Source organism: Balaenoptera musculus, chromosome 2 (genome assembly GCF_009873245.2).
Source record: "Balaenoptera musculus isolate JJ_BM4_2016_0621 chromosome 2, mBalMus1.pri.v3, whole genome shotgun sequence".
NCBI classification, from domain to species: Eukaryota; Metazoa; Chordata; class Mammalia; order Artiodactyla; family Balaenopteridae; genus Balaenoptera; species Balaenoptera musculus.
In genome coordinates this window covers 138664452-138684967 of record NC_045786.1, presented here as the reverse complement: position 1 = coordinate 138684967, position 20516 = coordinate 138664452, and the positions used below count along the sequence as shown (strand labels likewise).

The 20516-nt window shown below is 39.7% G+C and overlaps 1 protein-coding gene across 2 annotated transcripts in view; it reads left to right on the top strand.

The window, feature by feature from the left end:
* Positions 1-20516, top strand: part of ESR2 (estrogen receptor 2) — a 110475-nt gene that overhangs the window by 77344 nt on the left and 12615 nt on the right. For both annotated transcript variants that reach the window (XM_036841643.1, XM_036841644.1), the window contains 4 exons: positions 350-649; positions 3383-3521; positions 6043-6117; positions 9392-9525. In XM_036841643.1, coding sequence (XP_036697538.1) covers positions 350-649; positions 3383-3521; positions 6043-6117; positions 9392-9525 — 648 coding nt within the window. The remainder of the gene's footprint in view (positions 1-349; positions 650-3382; positions 3522-6042; positions 6118-9391; positions 9526-20516) is intronic.

Genomic DNA, 20516 nt, shown 5'->3' with positions numbered 1-20516 from the left:
TGGAAACTGAGGTATACCAGCACTCTTTAAAAGAGAAATGGATTTAGATTTAGAAATGGAATAGATGACCTTGAAATGGAAACCTAAAGATCATTTGGGCTATTGTCCCTAAAAAGTCATTACTGATTTTGCCAGTACAGTCCGTCACAAATATAATAATCTTTAGTACGTGCCCCATAGGCTCCAGAAATAAAAGTCAGGCTCCTGTTCTAAGGCACATTCTGTGAATAGACTCAGGTCTTCCAGTGATATCATTGCTTCATTTTTACCCTGGCGATTGGGGGAACTTGACTGCTGGGTTGGAGAAGAGACGGGAAAGCAGTGTGTTATCATCTGCTCTCTGCTTTAGGCTCCCGGAGAGAAAGGTGTGGGTACCGCGTAGTTCGAAGGCAGAGAAATTCTGATGAGCAGCTGCACTGCCTGAGCAAAGCCAAGAAAAACGGTGGACACGTGACCCGAGTGAAGGAGCTGCTGCTGAGTGCCCTGAGCCCAGAGCAGCTGGTGCTCACGCTCCTCGAGGCCGAGCCGCCCCACGTGCTCGTGAGCCGCCCCAGCACGCCCTTCACCGAGGCCTCCATGATGATGTCCCTGACCAAGCTGGCTGACAAGGAGCTGGTACACATGATCGGCTGGGCCAAGAAAATTCCGGGTAGGGCTTTCTGGGTCTTAGCTTTAAATCTATTTGTGGAAAGGGCTGCCTCTAACATTTATGGGGCAAGAATACAAAATGGAGTTCCACATTGTGTCTTGGGTATTTAGCAGTTTGAGAGCTTGATTTATAACCTTTAAATGAAATATGTTCTTTCTTCCTATTTTGACATGTATGTCTTCAACACGTCCTGGAAGGCCAGGTTCCAATTTAGAATTCTTGAATTCCTCTGAGTTCTGTACCAGACATGGTAGTGCAGAAAGAGTTGTATATGGTGGACCCCTTCTCTTCCTGACTCTCTGCCTTCTTCTCCCACTCCTGGATCCATCCCACACCACCTTGCACATACCCCATTCTACCTGTCCACATCTCCTACAGACACTAGCCTGTTGGCCACATCTCATGCCTAGATCTGGCCTGGGACGATGGACCCAGGGAAGAGACCCACCCAGACTCTGGAAGTGGATATGAGGCCATTTAGGCAGGAAATTCTAGGGTCCTGGGACCTGGAACATGGTCTAAAAGGAAGGGATCTGGGCTCCACCTTAACCCATCTCTTGGCTGTGGACTTCTCACCTTGGGAGGAGGGGTGGGGCTCAGTATGACCAGTATGAAAGTGAAACGTTTCTCAGATGCTAAATAGGAATTGTAAAATTTTGTTCCAATAGAGAAAGAATCAGTAGTATGTACATATATATGGATAAATAGAGTAAATCAGCTGTAGAAGTAACATGAATCATCAATAAACCTGGAATGCTTTTTAACTTGATAAAGTTAAAAATGGTTTTGGTTATTCGTAAATTGTCATTTAGAACATTCATTTTCTATCCTATAATGTGTCCACTTTCCAAGACCAGTTTGTAGCATATACTGCATTGTCACCATCTAATTATTATTTGAATTGGTGTTTCTGTGAAAGAATGAATCAAGGATTCCAACATAGAATGAGAGCAACCCACCATCCCCCTGGAAGGGCTGCTCCATGTACATCTATACATTTGTCTAAGAAATGAGATCTCTCTCCAAGTTCTAAGCCACTAGGGACAATTTCCATGGCCTGGAGGTCAGCAACTGCATTAAGCACATTTTAAGGATTGAGAAGGGGGCATGAAGCTGGGTGAAGAGCAGCTGGGTGTAAGAGCCTCAGGTAATAGTATCCATAGGGGTCATTTGTTTGCTTCTGAGCTTTCTGAGAATTTTCGGGTTTTCCACTTTGGTTTTGATAGTCTAGCATCTTCACCTTTGCCGGAATGCTGTTTTTTTCTCAGCTCTTTCCCATAGGAGACAATACTGACGCAATTTCCTCTAGCTTTTGCTCTACGTGTATTCCAAGCCTAGTTTTCAAGATCCCACGTGGAGAGTAGTGGTGAAATTAATTACTCCTGAGAGCTGTGCAGCTTTTTTTTGCCAAAACAAAACCAAACTCTTAAGTTGCATTAGTCCCTCTTCAAGCCTGCTATTTTGGAAAATTTTCAGAAAGCTTAGGCATAGTCTGAAGCTGTGGGATTTTTTTCTCCCTTTCTCAGCTAATATAGTCATTGTCTAAACCAAAAAAAAATTAGAATATCACCTAGCCTTGGTTTTGTTCAATATCTACAGGTATGAAAAGCTTGATCTCCTTTGGGTAGGCTTGTTGTCTATAACTGTGGGTGAGATTGAAACGTGTACACATATCAGGAATCCGAATTGAGTGTAGGACGTGGCTTTGGAAAGGATTTATCCATCTTTCCATTCATTACTCTATTAAATTCTCCTTTGTGCAGATTTGTGTTATAATTGTTCAAAGATTTGAACCATGTGTGTTCTCTGTGCCATAGTTTCCTCATCTGTGAAATGAGGATGATGAGAGATCCTGGCTGTAGGAAATTCTCAGAGATAGGCCTTGTTGCCCCCATTTTTCCTGTAAGAAAACAAAGACTTAATAGGAGATTAAGTAACTAGCTGGGATGAGGCCGAGCAGGGTTCTAAGCAGAATGCATTGCACTCCAAGGCCATTTGTTTATATTTACTATATTTATATTATACTGCCTCCTCCTCTTATGGTGGCTTATGGAGGAAGCACTGGTGATCTCTGCTTCTGAAGCGCTCACATCCCTTAGGGACCTGCTTCAGTTGTTACCTATCCTCTTCAGCGTAGAGTAGCTTAGAGACAGCACACCTACTCAGAAGAATGATTCTAACGCTAGATGGGAAATGTTAAGCAATTGAAGAAACTCTTTCAGCTGGAGCTCTGACTTTCTGCAGGGGTTGGCCCTGCTCTCTCTGCAAGCCTCCCATCCGCCACCCCCACTATCCCATCCCCCCACTCCTCCTGGCCCCAGTCATGGGCTGGGCCAGATTGGCAGCCCCTCTGACTGGCAGCTGAGCTCTGTCTTTCTCAGTAGTGCAGAGGGATTATTAGGATATAACCAACAAAGGTCAGTGGCAGGTTTCTGTTCTTCCCTAGCATCTGTCTGGGGAGCTGTATAAGCCCAGGTGTCAGTCCTTTAGAAATTCTGAATGAAGTACATTTCTCTCCTGAAGGGGTTTGAGACTAGAAAATAGTGAGTACTCACTTTGAGTTCAAGATTTTCTCACTTGTCAGCATTTAGCAATGTCTTTAAAATATTGATTTCTTTCCCCCCTGTATGATTTGTGTTTTCTTAGCTTTTCAAAACTTGCTCTTCTGTTTTTATGGAACGGGGGAGCAGAGGAGGAGGGTGGGGTGTGCTCACGGCCTCTTGCTTTCCCCAGGCTTCGTGGAGCTCAGCCTGTACGACCAAGTGCGGCTCTTGGAGAGCTGCTGGTTGGAGGTGCTCATGGTGGGGCTGATGTGGCGCTCCATCGACCACCCCGGCAAGCTCATCTTTGCTCCAGACCTCGTTCTGGACAGGTGAGAAAAAAATACTTTGTGTTTCTTCTCCGACTGGTTTGAGTGAGGCTCTGAGTGAAGTGGGAACAAAGTCCTGGGTTCTGCAATTAAACCCTTACTCCTGAGAGGGCAGGTAAGAGGAGGATAATGTCATGAGTTCCTTCACTGGGTCAAGAACCCAAGAAGGAGAGCATGGGCACAATGATTAAGTGTCCTGTGACTCATTCTTACCTATTCTTAGAATGAAAAGAGCATGGGCACAATGATTAAGTGTCCTGTGACTCATTCTTACCTATTCTTTCAGTGTGGCAGCATTCACTGGCCGGACCACAGCAGGGGCCTGTGTCCTGCAGGGTATGTGGCTGCTAAGTGTACACGTCAACTTAGATTTTTCTGCACTAAAAAACTCCATTTTCAGCTTATAATTTTAAGCTGTCCTGCTATTTTTTCCACTGGTAGGGACCCTGTACATCCAGCTATTTGGACAGGTGATGAAATTCTTACAAATCTACCAAGTTTATTTTAACATGCTTTAACTCACTCTAACTACATGTACTATATTAGCATTTTTGGCAATAGCCGTGGAAGGAATGGTTATTAAAACCAGATGAAAATTAACGGAAACTGGGGAATGATAGTGTTAATGCGATAACTTGGTTGCATTTAGTTTTCTTTTAAAGATGGTGCAGAAAAGGAACCAATTTTTAATTGACTTAGGTGAACTGTTCATGGAGGGAAAGCTGGAATGTACAACACTCAGGCTTTTTAGGAGAAAAGTGGAATGCTTTCTTGGGGTAAATTTGAACAGTTTGAAAATCTCCATGGAAATTGATTTCCACATTCCTTATATTGAAAAAAGTGCTAATGTTGAACATTCAGTCACATTTGACTCTGTGCACAAAGAAGGATGCCTAGTGTTATGAATGGAAAGGATCTGCCCCTTGGCATTGCCTCTTTAGATCATTAGAAGATCCCCATGCACACCTTACTCAGATGAAAAGTAATAGCCCAGGGAATTAGCACCCATTCTGTCCGTTGTCATGGATGACAGCATTGACAAAGAACACTGTTCTGAGTAACAGAGGTGTGTTGGTGGAGAACAGGGCCGTTGGGAAGAGCTGGAGCTTGGACTGTGGCTCCAGTAGGAGCAAGCCCAGAGGGAGGTTCTGGAAGCCCAGACCCTTCAGTAGCAATCACAATAGCTGACTTATTGGCTTCCAGGCACCATGTTAAGCACTGAAGTGTGTTAAGTCATTTCATCTTCACAACAGCCCTTTATGGGTGAGCACCATTATTATCCCTGTCCTTCCGATATGGAAACAGGAGGTAGGTAACTTACCTGCAGTTAGCAAGTGACGGAGCTGGGCACAGGGGCTGGCTGCGAAGTTCACACTCTTACCTACAACAGTACATGCCTCCCAGCGGGATAGAGAACTGGAAGAGGAAAGAGGAGGAGGCCGAAAGGCAAAGTAACTTTCTACTTTATTCTTTGATCTTAGAACAACTCTGTTTTACTCTCTGTGCACCTCAGAAACCTGCCCCTCCTGCTCTCATCTCAGGGTACCATGTTGCAAGGCGGGCTGCGAGGCCAAGCACCCAGCCAAGCCGTCAGTCTCACTCATTCATTCATTCACTCCTTATATTCCACTTGGCATTTAAATAAAGGCACACACACACACACACAAATATACACATAAAATTCCCTAGAAGTTAGCGCTAGGAAGAAGTTCTATCCTTTGGTGAACCAATAAATTTGCAGACTTTGGGACTGGGTTATTTTATTTTTTGTCTTGATTTCTAAATTGATGCCACATTTAGTGTTTATTTTCAGTGACTGTTTCATTCCTGGTTTTTAGTACAACTAACTTACCTCTTTGTGCGGGTTCTTTAACTCCCGTGTGTATGTACATTACTGTAAATTGACACCAATCCCAGATAAATTTTAGGCTTACCTGTTGGTTAAGTAATAGAAGAAAAAAAAAAGTAATTTTTCTTATATGTTATTTTAATAGACTCACATTACTTTATAAATATTTGGATGCCATTTTTTACAATGTAGAAATTGAGTATATTTGAGGATAAAAGAGGAGTTCTTGGGAATTGTAAATGCATTCACATTGAACAGGCAATTTTTTGGAGTGCCTACTAGTGGTTATTTTTTGTTGCAGTCCCTACTTGATTTGAGCACTCTGTAAAGTATAGAATTTCAAGTCCGAGACTCTTAGTGCATCTCTTATACACATAAATACATTTTAATGTAATGGGTATGTTTCTGGAGGAGTTGCTTATTCAAAAATGTTCAAAATGTGACTTATTCCAAATGTCAGGGATCATGCACCATAAAAGTGTTCTATTGTGAATCTTTTTTGCAATGTGAATAAATAATTTTCACACTACCTGAAAATAATTGTCTTTTGGTAGATTGTCCTGTCAGAGTTCCTTTAAGTGGTGGTATGACCATGTAAGCAGTGAATACAATTAAATTAGCCTATTTATTTGTGGAGACTGAGACTATAATTTGTTTCCCTTTATTCTTGTTGAGGCTTCTGCAGCGAGAAAACTTGAACCTACTGAGGATGAGAGGAAAATCCGGGTATCTCAGCTTATTTCTAACAAGGTAGTTCTTTTAGTAATCACTAGAATCCCAATTCATGTGAAGATCTACCACAGAATCTGAACTTCCACTTGCTCAAAAAATCATATATGCTAAGACATTATGTGTCCTTAGCATCAATAGGAAACTGTCAAATGTTATTAAAAAGTCAGAGGAAGTGGATGTTTATGGAGTTCTGTGGACTCACAAGGGTAAATGTACTGAGTTTGCATTCACCTCAGGTATTTGTATATTGAATTTTCTTCAAGAGACTGACAGAATTTTCACTTCTGAATTTTTATTTCCCTTTTGTACTCAGATCATTTCACCTGAGTTCAATATTTAGTCCTTCCCATGTGCTAAGCTCTCCCAACCCTATTGCCACCCACACAAAGATAGACAAACTGTGGTCCATTAGCCACATGTGTGCTGCCAGCAGATATATATATGTCAGTACAAAACAGTGAACCCCAAAGGGAAGCCCACTCTTTCAACACGTTGTCCTTGGTATCAAACAGAATATTTTTCTTTTATAAAGGGAGTGGTTATCAGATATAAGATAGTCCACATGGAACTACTACTTTTATTTTTATTTAGCACTGGTTTATGGGGAAATGAAGTGTAAAAGTAAATTTCCATGAGTAGTTTGGTTTGATTGATATATTGTTTCCGTATTTTAACATCCAACTCATTTACCCACTAGGTTGAATTCACATCTTTTAAACCTGTCCTAATTTCTTACTCGTAATTCAGTGTCAATCATAGTTACTTACAGAATAAATGAAATAGGTCTCATTGACTGTAAAGTCCTTCCTCACTCTGTTCTGTATAACTCATTTTAAAGTAGAACTCTATTAGGGTGTCCTTTATAAGATATTGTACCTTATTGCCCCTATATTTCTCATTTATTTTCTAGAAATGTATTTGTTTTCTACAGCCTGTAAAGTGAATAAAAATATTCTAACCTTGCTACCCCTTGAATGAGATGGTTGGCTCTCACACCTGCTGGAGAAAGCAATCAGACCTAGCTCTTTACAACTGGTTGAGAAATTCACTTTTTCCATGCGGTACATACGTTCTGATTACTTTGAGCTGCAGCATTTATCAAGGCCTAAGATACTCTACAATATAAACTCTACCTCCATTAAAAAAAAAAAACATTTAGTTATTTATTTTGGCTGCACCGGGTCTTAGTTGCGGCATGCGGACTCTTAGTTGTGCCATGCGGGATCTAGTTCCCCTGACCAGGGATGGAATCCGGGCCCCCTGTCTTACCCACTGGACCACCAGGGAAGTCCCTCTACCTCCATTTTTGAAATATGAATTTACATTTTAAATGGTATGTATTTCGATGAGGAAATGGTGCTAACTTCAGTATTTAGAGACGTGTTTTTAGGCACAGGTGGCAGCTTCTGCAAAATAGGATTGATTTCAAATGAGTCCCCTTATCATACTACTTGGGGAGGTGTGTGTGTGTGTGTGCGTGTGTGTGCATGCACACGTGTGCCTGTGACCCCACCTCTGAGTCTCACAAAAGAGTAAAGAGCCAAACTATCAAATTGTCAATGCAGGACTTGTTGGATTTTTTGTTTTTGCCCCCAGAGATATTTTAAAACTAGCTTTTCTCAGTATTAGATGTCCTTAAACCCACCAATTACAGTTTGCAATAATTAATTGTCCTAGGCCGAGTGATTTGATGATTGGCTTGAGGGGCATTCAAGTAAATAAGTGAATAAGTATTTCTTGTGCCTCTGCTATGTGCAGGGCATGCATGTCCTTACTGGACACTAGCAGCAGGCTGCCTGGGAAAGCCCAGAGCAGGGGAGGTGTGCAGATGGCATATGGAGGGCTGGGGCTTTCCTATAGATTTTGGCACCCTTTGCCCAGGGCTCTGATTCTCCAAGGTGGCCTTTCCCTTAGGAGTGACTTCTAGGAGGTACTGACATTTTATCACTTAACCTGTGCGCTTTCAGAAAGTCTAAACTGGTTTCCAAATTTACCACGCTAGTTTGCCAGTGTGCGCAGTTTGCATACTTGTAGCTTTGTGTAGTGAGCTTGCGGGGGTGTGAACGCTGTGGACTGCAGGATCCTGATAAGCGGCCATCCAAGCATAGCACCAAATAGGAAAGGCTTTAGCAGGATTGGTAGTACCCACTGGTGTCAGTTCATTTGAACTCTACAGAGGCCCTTTCTCCAACTACTACCATCACTGGAAATGTCCTGGCTTGGGATTGGGAGAAGGAGGAGGGACCGGCCAGTTCTTTGAAGATCTCAGGTCCCCTTCAGGGGCTGCTACAGAGACTGAAAATGAAACTTGCAGAAACTCATGGCTACCATAGCTGCCCTTTGCTGTGTACTGCAGGCTTTTAGAAGCAAATGAGTGTTTCGTGGTGAAATCATCTAACTGCTTGCTTGTCAAGGACTTCCAATAGCTCTATGACTGATGATAATGGAAGTTGTTTTGGGAGCAGTGAGGTGGAATAATGTGTGTCTGGCTGGAGTGAATTGAAGCTGGTATCTTCTAGGTACAGTTCAAGTAATTTACTTCAAAAGTATGCTTAAACGTTCATTTCCGTAAGGAGTGCTCAAAAGAATCTCGATTACATGGTCCAAAGTTTGTCTAAAACTTTTGCTTAAAAATAATCTTTGGCACATCAAAATTACCATGTCTCCATTTCTACCTTCCTTTCCTGATTCTAATCCATCTTCTGTAATTGTGATTTCTTTGTATGTCATATTAGCTTTTCTTCAAACTGCGTTTAAATGTCTCTTAGTTGCCCCACCAGTCTCTAGTTGACCACCAGGATGTGAGAGTTAAGCCCTAGATATAAAGTAATATTTCTTCTTGGGATATTTGCTTCTGTAATGTTCAGTCTTTCCTCATTAATACTTCAGAGTTTTTTGATGAGAACATGGACTGTATCATTTTAGTAATATGTGTCATATTGAGGGCTGGTTGGCTGACACAGTTTAGATCAAAAATAATGAACAGAAATGGTATTCCTTTAAGAAAACATTTGGTGAATAGGTAGGAGGAAAATGTACTTCCAGTGCACACTGTTGCCTAAAGAGTATATATTCAAATGTTTGCTTTATGGACTTCTAGGAGATGCCCTGTCTTCCTTATATAAAAATAATTCTAGTAATTTCACATTTCTGGGTGTGCTCTCATTACTATCTTGTTATAGTTAAAGGGTGTACAAGATGAAACTTGAGATTAAAAAGAAAATACTCCTTATTGCTTTCGATGGTTACCGGAAGCTGTATGTTCCTTACATTTCTAAATGGACTTTTGTAGGGACGAAGGGAAATGTGTAGAAGGAATTCTGGAAATCTTTGACATGCTCCTGGCAACGACTTCAAGGTTTCGCGAGTTAAAACTCCAACACAAAGAGTATCTCTGTGTCAAGGCCATGATCCTCCTCAACTCCAGTAAGTAACCACACAGCTGGGCCATGTTTTATGGGGGAGAGATGCCGTTTCTAGAGCTGGCATGGTGTTGAGGAGTACTGAATTTCTTTCTTTCTTTTTTTTTTTCTGAATTTCTTATTTTATTTAAAAAGGGGAAAATGGCTTTCTTTCGGACTTTTCTGTTTCATTTTATAGGGATGTAAACTGTAGTTAACTTTTGGTAATTTGAATATAAATTATTCGTTGGGTGAATTACTGGTAGTAATTTAAAAAGTAGCTGAAACCACTCTACTGGAAAAGGAAAAAACGAACTTCAAAATGTTTACCTCTCATCCTTTTTTCTTTTTTTGACATTTTAATTTATTTCATTGTGATGTAATTGACATATAACACTGTATTAGTTTCAGGTGTACGACATAAATGATTTGAATTTTTTTATAAATTTATTTTTATTTATTTATTTATTTATTTTTGGCTGTGTTGGGTCTCGTTGCTGCATGCGGGCCTTCTCTAGTTGCGGCGAGCGAGGGCTACTCTTTGTTGTGGTGCGCGGCTTCTCATTGTGGTGGCTTCCCTTGCTGCGGAGCACGGGCTCTTGGCACATGGGCACCAGTAGTTGTGGCTCACGGGCTCTAGAGCGCAGGCTCAGTCGTTGTGGTGCACGGGCTTAGTTGCTCCGCGGCATGTGGGATCTTCCCAGACCAGGGCTCAAACCCGTGTCCCCTGCATTGGCAGGCGGACTCTTAACCACTGCGCCACCAGGGAAGTCCCAGATGATTTGAATTTTGTGTATATTGAGAAATGATCACAATAAGTCAACACCCATCACCATACATAGTTAACAAAACTTTTTTCTTGTGATAAGAACTTTTAAGATCTGCTTTCTTAGCAACTTTCAAATATGCAATACAGCATTATTAACTATCGTCACCATGCTGTACATTATATCCCCGTGACTCATGGATTTTATAACTGGACTTCCAGCCCCTTTTCAGTGTTTATACGGACCTTTTACATGGTTAACATGCATTTATATTACTATTTTGGGTTCTGCTTTTACAAGTTCATTTATTCATTCATTTCATTCATTCATTCACTAAAAATGTTGAGGATATATATATTCCTGCCCTCCCATGGCTCATAGGGAGAGAGAGAAAACAAATTCTTTAAAAAGAATGATCTCAGTGCTATCACAAATTGTGTACAGAGCACTGAGTACTCTGGGAAGACAGGAGGAGAGGTGCTGAAGTGGTTGCAGAAGGAAACGATGTTTGGGTGTTGAATGAGTTGATGGGCAGGTGGGAGGGGTAGGCAGGGAAGAATGAAAGGACGGGGGTAAGCCAGGAGCTGCAAGTCATGCAGTGGAAGAGCAGGGCGAGGTGGACAAGGTTGTAAAATGCAGTGTTGAAGATTACTGAGTGTAACTCTTGTTGAGAATTGTTGCCTGGGGCATTGAGCAGCCCTAGAAGAGGGTCAGGCAGGGAAGTATCATGGACAGATAGGCATTCTTGAAAGGTCACTCTGGCTTCCGTGCGGAGGACTGACTGGAGAGGGGAGAGACTGAGGCAAGGGGCCTAACAGGAGTTATTAGGAACAATGAGAGCCAGAACTAACTTGGTGTGGAGGGGCCTGGGAGGAAGGGACCTGACTTGAGGGAAATATATGGGTTAGAGGTGGGAAGTGGGAAATGAGGAAAGCATCTAAGATGTGTGTATGTTGTAGCTTTGTTGTTTTTTTCTTATTATATAAATAATACCTGGTTATTGTAAACATTCAAACAAAAGAAAAACATACAAGGAAGAAAATAAAAATCACTAGGAATCCCCCCTCTCCGCCCTAGATAACCACCGTATCTTTGGTGACTGTTCTTTAACAGCTCTTGATAGAGAGATAGAGATAGATATGTACACATATGCTCATATATAAAATTTTACATAAAGAGCATAGCATCTTGTATTAAAAGTTATGGAAACTTTGAAGGAGGCTTGCTTTGATCCCATTTTTTCTTGATCCTTCCAGCCAGACACCAAGTAGCTAATCTTAACAACCAGAGGGTAGCCTTCATACCTTCTTCCATCCTCTAATAATCATTTAAAATAATACCTCACCTCCGATATATACACAGATAGACCTTTTTTCCCCCATTTAAAAAACTTGGGACACTACATACAAATACTTCTTTGCATCTTGCTTTTTTCCTTTTCAGAATGCTGTGAAATCCCTTCAGGACAGTGAGGAGAGATCTAACTCAGTCTTTGAAGCAAGGGCATTGTCTACATCGTTCAGCCTTTTCTCTATTGATGGGCCTTTGTTTAATATACACTTTCTATTTTTTTTACCATTATAAACATTGCTACAATGAATAGAGACGTATTATTTTGCACACATTTCTAAGTTTCTGTGTAGTTTTCATCCTGTTCAGTTTGCTGTCTACCTGGTGGTATTCAATCCAGCTGCTGTGCCAGGTATTGATTGCTTTGCTTAGCTGTTTACTCTTGTTGGGCCTTTAGGTTATTTATTTATTTTTTTTCTTTCTTTCTCAAATAATATGTATGTCCAGGTTTTAATTCTCAAGTGATGACTTACAGACTTCATTTGGGCAATGTATGGGGCTTTATTACCTAGATTTTATCCAATTTTAGAGCTTAGTGTTTGAAACAGCAGAAATCTGTGAGATGGTATTATGCTACTTTATTTTAAATCAGACCAAGCAGCAGTTCCTGAAGCCAAAACTCAATGCAGAACCTGTGGCCACATGAGTCGCAGGCTGTCTCCTGATGTGGGAGCAGCTGACCTCTCCCCCTCCAGCCTATATTCATTTCCTCTCTAGTAGGTACTCTTGGACATTGGCACTAGTTTTGATGAAAGGGAAACACATAGAGCAGTGCTTCTCAAACTATCTATGGTGAAGCACCAGGTTTCTTTTTCTTTTATAATTTCCAAATTGTTATAGATAGTTACTTTATTTTTATTAGAGTATAGTTGATTTACAGTGTTGTGTTAGTTTCTGCTGTACAGCAAAGTGAATCAGTTATACATATACATATATCCACTTTTTAATTTTTTTAACATTTAAATATTTAAATATTTATTTATTTATTTTTCTGCACCGGGTCTTAGTTGTGGCCCCAGGGGAATCTTCGTTGCTGCGTGTGGGATCTTTGTTGCGGCATGCGGGATCTAGTTCCCTGACCAGGGATTGAACCTGGGCCCCCTGCATTGGGAGCACGGAGTCTTAATCACTGGACCACCAGGGAAGTCCCTATTGACTCTTTTTTAGATTCTTTTCCCATATAGGTCATTACAGAGTATTGAGTAGAGTTCCCTGTGCTATACAGTAGGTCCTTATTAGTTATCTGTTTTATATATAGTAGTGTGTATATGTCAATCCCAATCTCCTAATTTATCCCTCCTCCCCTCCTCCCTGGTAACCATAAGTTTGTTTTCTACATCTGTGACTCTATTTCCGTTTTGTAAATAAGTTCATTTGTATCATTTTTTCAGATTCCTCATGTAAGCGATATCATATGATATTTGTCTTTCTCCATCTGACTTACTTCACTTAGTATGATAATCTCTGGGTCCATCCATGTTGCTGCAAATGGCATTATTTCACTCTTTTTTATGGCTGAGTAATATTCCATTGTATATATATACCACATCTTTATCCATTCATCTGTAGATGGACATTTAGGTTGCTTCCATGTCTTGGCTTTTGTAAATAGAGCTGCTATGAACATTGGGGTGCATGTATCTTTTCAAATTATGGTTTTCTCCGGATATATGCCCAGGAGTGGGACTGCTGGATCATATGGTAATTCTATTTTTAGTTTTTTAAGGAACCTCCATACTGTTCTCCATAATGTTGTACCAATTTACATTCCCACCAACAGTGTAGGAGGGTTTCCTTTTCTCCACACCCTCTCCAACATTTATTGTTTGTAGACTTTTCGATGATGGCCATTCTGACTGGTGTGAGGTGATACCTCATTGTAGTTTTGATTTGCATTTCTCTAATAATTAGTGATGTTGAGCATCTTTTCATGTGCTCTTTGGCCATCTGTGTGTCTTCTTTGGAGAAATATCTATTTAGATCTTCTGCCCATTTTTGGATTGGGTTGTTGGTTTTTTTGACATAGAGCTGCATGAGCTGTTTGTATATTTTAGAGATTAATCCCTAGTCAGTTGCTTGCAAATATTTTCTCCCACTCTGAGGGTTGTCTTTTCGTTTTGCTTATGGTTTCCTTTGCTGTGTGGAAGCTTTTAAGTTTAATTAGGTCCATATGTTTATTTTTGTTTTTATTTTCATTACTCTAGGAGGTGGATCAAAAAAGATATTGCTGTGATTTATGTCAAAGAGTGTTCTGCTTATGTTTTCCTCTAAGAGTTTCATAGTGTTGGCCTTACATTTAGGTCTTTGATCCATTTCGAGTTTATTTTTGTGTATGGTGTTAGGGAGTGTTCTAATTTCATTTTTTTACATGTAGCTGTCCAGTTTTCCCAGCACCACTTATTGAAGAGGCTGTCTTTTCTCCATTGTATATTCTTGCCTCCTTTGTCATAGATTAGTTGACCACAGGTGCGTGAATTTATTTCTGGGCTTTCTGTCCTGTTCCATAGATCTATATTTCTGTCTTTGTACCAGTACCATACTGTTTTGATTACTGTAGCTTTGTAGTATAGTCTGAAGTCAGGGAGTCTGATTTCCTCCAGCTCCAATTTTCTTTCTCAGGATTGCTTTGTCTATTTGGGGTCTTTTGTGTTTCCGTTTAAATTTTAGAACTTTTTTTCTAGTTCTGTGAAAAATGCCATTGGTAATTTGATAGGGATTGCATTGACTCTATAGATTGCCTTGGGTAGTATAGTCATTTTGACAATATTGATTCTTCTAATACAAGAACATGGTATATCCTTCCATATAGATAGTTACTTTTGTAAAATAAAAATAAAGTACTAGAAAAAGAAAAGTGCAAAATACAAGCCCTAGTATTTTGTTGTTACATTCAACTGATTTAAAATTACTCTATCAATTACCGTAAAAGTTTCCAAATGCTTACCCTCAATTTCTTCTTCTCTCTTTGTGAACTGGTAACAGACGATACTTTGAGTAACCCTGGTATAGAGCATGGAGAGCTGTCTGGGAGATAGCTGGATCAGGAGGTGGGGGTGGGGGGAGGAAGTTAGGTCTTGAAGGAGAGTGGAAGGGGAATGAAGAAGGAATTTGAAGGTCATGTGAGACTCAGAAACCCTGAAGACAACCTTTGGGTACTTCCTGGTTGGATCTCAATCTGGCCTTACTTGCCTGACAAGACATTTCCCCCACACCCAGTACACTCCCTACCCCAGTTCTAGAAAGCAGACATTTGTGAGTGGAAATGGTAAGTTGTTGGACAAATGAAAATTGTAGGGAAAGCCAAGAAGACTCCTAAATGCTTTGGAGCTTCTGGCACCTTCTTGACATTGATTGTTACCATTCACCTTCTATAAAATAACATGAGGGCTCAGCTTACATCAGTGATTAAGTTGATGTGCATATAGGAAATGTCCAGGTGGGACATTTGAAACTGATTGTGGAAGAAAATCAACTTTTTCTGACCTTCTCTTTGAATCTACCTACAGACGTTACCTCAGATTTTTGCTGTCATTTGTCTTTGTTAAAGGAAAGATTTCCCTGGAAAGTTCATTCCCACCTTGGTACAGGAGGATCATCAAATGCCAGATTATGGGGCTTCTCTTACTTGCAGAAATAATTTAGAACTCTTTTCTGTGCAGCAAAGTGCTCCTTGGAAAGCAGTTTGCTTCTTGTTACACCCTCTGCAGTGTAAAGCCTTATGTTCGGCAAGGCTCCTCACAGTCATTTTAGCCTCTGGACATCATATTGTGTTGTTGGGAAACTAGAAACATCGGTGCAAATGGGAAAGCCTAAGGCTACGGCATTCCTCCTGCAGTATCTGACAGAACTGCCATATAGAGAGAATTACAGAGGGTGAGGTAGACATGTGATGTAATTACCACTTGGGACAGTAAGTGAGTAGGATTTGTTTACAGTAAATCCAAGTTTAAGAAATCTTTTCTTAAGAATTTTTTTTTGGCTTGGTAGTCATAACGGCATTCAAAATGAATTTATTCTGTTCAGCATTGCTGTTAGGAAAGTGGGGTTCTGTTTCTGTTGGAAAATTTCCACTGTCAGGAGAGGTGAGTCTTTCCCATGCTAGATTTTAAGCATCTCAAGTTACAGGCTTTTTTCTTTTTGATTATTTATAGCATTAACTTGAAAACAAACACAGGGACAGAATCCACTTAGCCACCTTGAATTTAAACCACCCTACAGAATATGTAAAACAGACATTGGACATTGGACAGTGACTCCCAAGAGAATAGACACAAGGTGATCCCTTTGACCAGTTTACTGCCCGGAGCCAGTTTCCAGGTTGCAACACAGGGAGAAGTAACCCAGGTAGACACCAGTGGTCTCCCTGAATTGAGGGAGCAGAGTTATGAATTTGGGGAGGCTAGGATTTTCAGGGGAGAGAACTGGAGAGGAGCGAGCTGGACAGAGAGAGTTTAGAGACCTGCAGAGGCTCCCCTTCAGGTCTTCAGCTGAGCATTAATTTCATGCTTATGATACTAACCGAGGACAGGGAAAGAACCACCAGAAAGGAGCAGGCAGAACAACACTTGGAAGTTCACACAGGGCCAGGAATAGTTCATGTCACCAGACACAGGGAAAAAACCTTTTACTTTACTGGATGTTGGTTGTAGTACTCAGAAAGGTATTGCCTCAGTAGTGAGGTAACATAAGCCCTAGACTAAAGGCTGCCCTGGTCCTACCGAATGAAACTTAAAAAGCAAGTCTGAAGGATCAAACTATTGCCAAGTAACTTAACTGCATCTTAACTGCATAAAGCTCAGGACTATTTAAAGGAATGGAAGAATATCCAGCACTTAACAGGGTAAACCAATCACATGTTAGCAAGCATGGAAAGAAGCAGAAAATATGACCTATTATGAGGAAAATGACAGTAATTGGAAAAGACACCAGGTGATGCATATGATAGAATTAGTAGACAAGGACATTAAAACAATTACTGTAACTATATTCCGTATGTCCAAGGAGTAGAGGAAAGCATGAACAGGTTAAGGAAGACATGGAAAATATGAAACACACACAAATTAAATTTCTAAATGTGAAAACTATGTTGATGGATTTGCATCTGATTAGGCATAGCAGAAGAAAAAATAGTGCCTGTTAAGCAAGAGCAATAGAAACTATCAAAAAATAATAGAAAGAAAAAAGGGTTTAAAAAATGAACAGAGTATTAAGCTGGAGTGGCTACATTAATATCAGAAAAAGTAAATTTTAGAGCAAAGAATATTTCTAGGAATAAAGAAGGTAATTTCATAATGATAAATGAGTCAATTTGTCAAGAAGACATAACAATCCTAAACATTTATGCACCAAATAAGAGAACCTCAAACCTTATGAAGTAAAATCTGATAAAACTGCAGGGAGAAATGGACAAATCCCTTATTATAGTGGGATATTTTAATACCCCTCTCTCAATAATTGATAGAATAAGTAGACAGAAAATCAGTAAATATAGAGAAGACTTGAATAACACTGCCAGCCAACTTTACCTAATTGGCATTTTAAAAACCCTCAACCCCAAAACAGCAGAAGACACATTTTTTTCAAGTATTCATCGAATATTTACCAGGATAGACCATATTCTGGACCATGAAACAAGTCTGAATACATTTAAAATAATTTAATTCATACAAAGTATTTTCTTTGACACAATGGAACTAAATTAGAAACCAATATTAGAAAGATCTTGGAGAATTTCCAAATGTTTGGAAACCAAATAACATATATCTAAATAATGCATGGATCACAGAAAAATAATCAAAATTAAAATTAGAAAGCATTTTGAACTAATTGAAAATGAAAGTAGAACACAGCAAAATGTTGGGGTTGCAGCTAAAGCAGTAGCTTGAGGGAGGGCTTCCCTGGTGGCGCAGTGGTTGGGAATCCGCCTGCCAGTGCAGGGGACTCAGGTTCAAGCCCTGGGCCGGGAGGATCCCACATGCCTCGGAGCGGCTAAGCCCATGCGCCACAACTACTGAGCCTGCGTTCTAGAGCTGGCGAGCCGCAACTACTGTAGCCCGTGTGCCTAGAGCCCGTGCTCCGCTACAAGAGAGGCCACTGCAATGAGAAGCCCGCGCACTGCAACAAAGAGTGGCCCCAGCTCGCCGCAACTAGAGGAAGCCTGTGCACAGCAACGAAGACCCAACACAGCCAAAGATAAATAAATAGATTAATTAAAAAAAATAGTTTGAGGGAAATTTATAGCATTCAAGGCCCATATTCCAATAAAAGGAATATCTCATGATTTTTCTTGAGGTAGGCTTGTATTGCTACAAACTTCCCTCTTAGAACTGCTTTTGCTGCATCCCATAGATTTCAGATCATGTGTTTCCATTTTCATTTGTCTCCAGGTATATGTTTATTTCCTCTTTGATTTCTTCAGTGACCCATTGAATTTTTTTGTAGTATGCTATGTGTTTGTGTTTTTTGCAGTTTTTTTCTTCTAGTTGATTTCTAGTCTCACACTGTTGTAGTCAGAAAAGATGCTTGATGTGATTTTTAACCTTCTTAAATTTATTAAGAGTTGTTTTGTAGCTTAGCGTGTGATCTATCCTGGAGAATGTTCCATGTGCACTTGAAAAGAATGTGTATTCTGGTGTACATGTACACCAATGTTCACTGCAGCATTATTTACAATAGCCAAGATATGGAAGCAACCTAAGTGTCCGTCAATAGATGAGTGGATAAAGAAGATGTGGTGTGTGTATGTGTGTGTCTGTGTGTATGCACACATACAATGGAATATTACTCAGCTATTAAAAAAAGTGAAATCCTGCCATTTACAACAACATGGAAGGATCTAAAGAGTATTATGTGAAGTGAAGTAAGTTAGAGAAAGGCAAATACTGTATGATCTCACTTATTTGTGGAATTTAAAGAACAAAACAGACAAAACAAAAATAGACTAATGAATACAGAGAACAAACAGGTGGTTGCTGGAGGGGAGAAAGAGTGCATGAAGTAACTGAAGGGAATTAAGAGATACAAACTCCAGTTATAAAATAAGCCATGGAGATGTAATATATAACATTAGGAATATGGTCAAAAATATTGTAATACCTTTGTGTGGAGACAGATGGTTACTCGACTTATTGAGGTGATCATTTCATAATGTATGCAAATGTCAAATCACTATGTAGTACACCCGAAACTGACTTAGAATTGTATGTCAACTATATTTCAATTAAAAAAGCCAGGTCTGAAATTAAGGACCTCAGCTTTCAACCTTAAAGAAACAGGAAAAGAAGAGAAAATGAAACCCCAAATAAGCAGAAGAAAAGAAATAATAAAGGATAGAGTGGAAAACAATGGAACAGAAAAAGAGAAAATAGTAGATGAAAAGCAAGAAAGTCAAAAGCTGATTATTTGCGATCAATGAAATTGATGAGCCTCTGGCCAGACTGATCAGAATAAAGGAAAGAAGATACAAATTACCGGTATCAGTAGTGGGACAGGTGGCGTTATTTTTCTGCAGATATTAAAAAGAATAATGTAATATTATAAACAACTTTATGCCAATTCGCTTGAATATTAGATGAAATGGACAAATTCTTTGAAAGATACAAATTATTGAAATTCAATCAAAAAGAAACTTAAAAATTCTGAACAGCTATATATCTATCAAAGACATTGAATTTATAGTTAAAAACTTTCCCACAAAGAAAACTTCAGGCCCAGATGGCTTTTCTGCAAGAATTCTACAAAACATTTAAGGAATAAGTAATACCAAGCTTATACATATCATTGCAGAAAACTGAGGAGCTGGCAATACTTTCCAACTCATTACTCTGATAGGAAACCCAGACCAACATATTGGAAGAAAAGAAGACAGCAGACCAGTATCTCTCATGTATACAGATGCAAAAATTCTCAAATTTGTTTTTTAGAAATAGAATCCAATAATATATTGTGAACAAGTGTGATTTTCCCAGGAATACAAGGTTCTTTAACTTTTGAAAATCAATCAACAGGGACTTCCCTGGTGGGCCAGTGTAAAGAATCCGCCTTCCAATGCAGTGGACGCGGGTTCGATCCCTGATCGGCGAACTAAGATCCCACATGCCACAGGGCAACTAAGCCCGAGCGCTACAACTACTGGGCTTGCACACCTCAACTAGCCTGTGTGCCACAAACTACAGAGCCCCTGTGCTCTGGAGCCCGTGCGCCACAACTAGAGAGAAGCCTGCGTGCCGCAATGAAAGATCCCACATGCTGCAACTAAGACCCGATGTAGTCAATAAATAAATAAATAAGAAAAATAAAACCATGTCATAGTCATTAAAAAAAAAGAAAATCAACATAATTTACCATATTAACAGAATAATCATGAAAAACCATTTGATTATTCCAATATGTGCAGAAAAAGCATTTGACAAAGTCTAATGCCCATTCCTTCTAAAAACTCTCAGCAAACTAGTAACGGAAGGAAACTTCCTTAACCTAATCAGGGGCATTAATGAATAATCTACAGCTAATGTTATACTTGCTTGTTATCAGGAATAAGGCAAGTATGTCCACTCTCATGAATTTTATTCAATGTTTTACTGGAAGTTTTAGTGTCATAAGTCAAGAAAAGTGAATAAAAGACATCCATCCAGATTATAAAGGTAGAAGTAAAACTCTTTATTTGCAAAATGTGATAATCTGTGTAGAAAACTCAAAGAGTCTACAAAAAAGTGAGTTTACCCAGATTGTGGGATATAAGGGAAATATATAAAAAATTTTATTTCTATATGGTAGGAATGAACAATTGGTAATTGAAATAAAAAATCAATACTATTCACAATAGCATCAAAAATTGTGAAACCTTGGGTTAAATTTGACAAAACATGTGAGACCACACACTGAAAACTGCAAAACATTG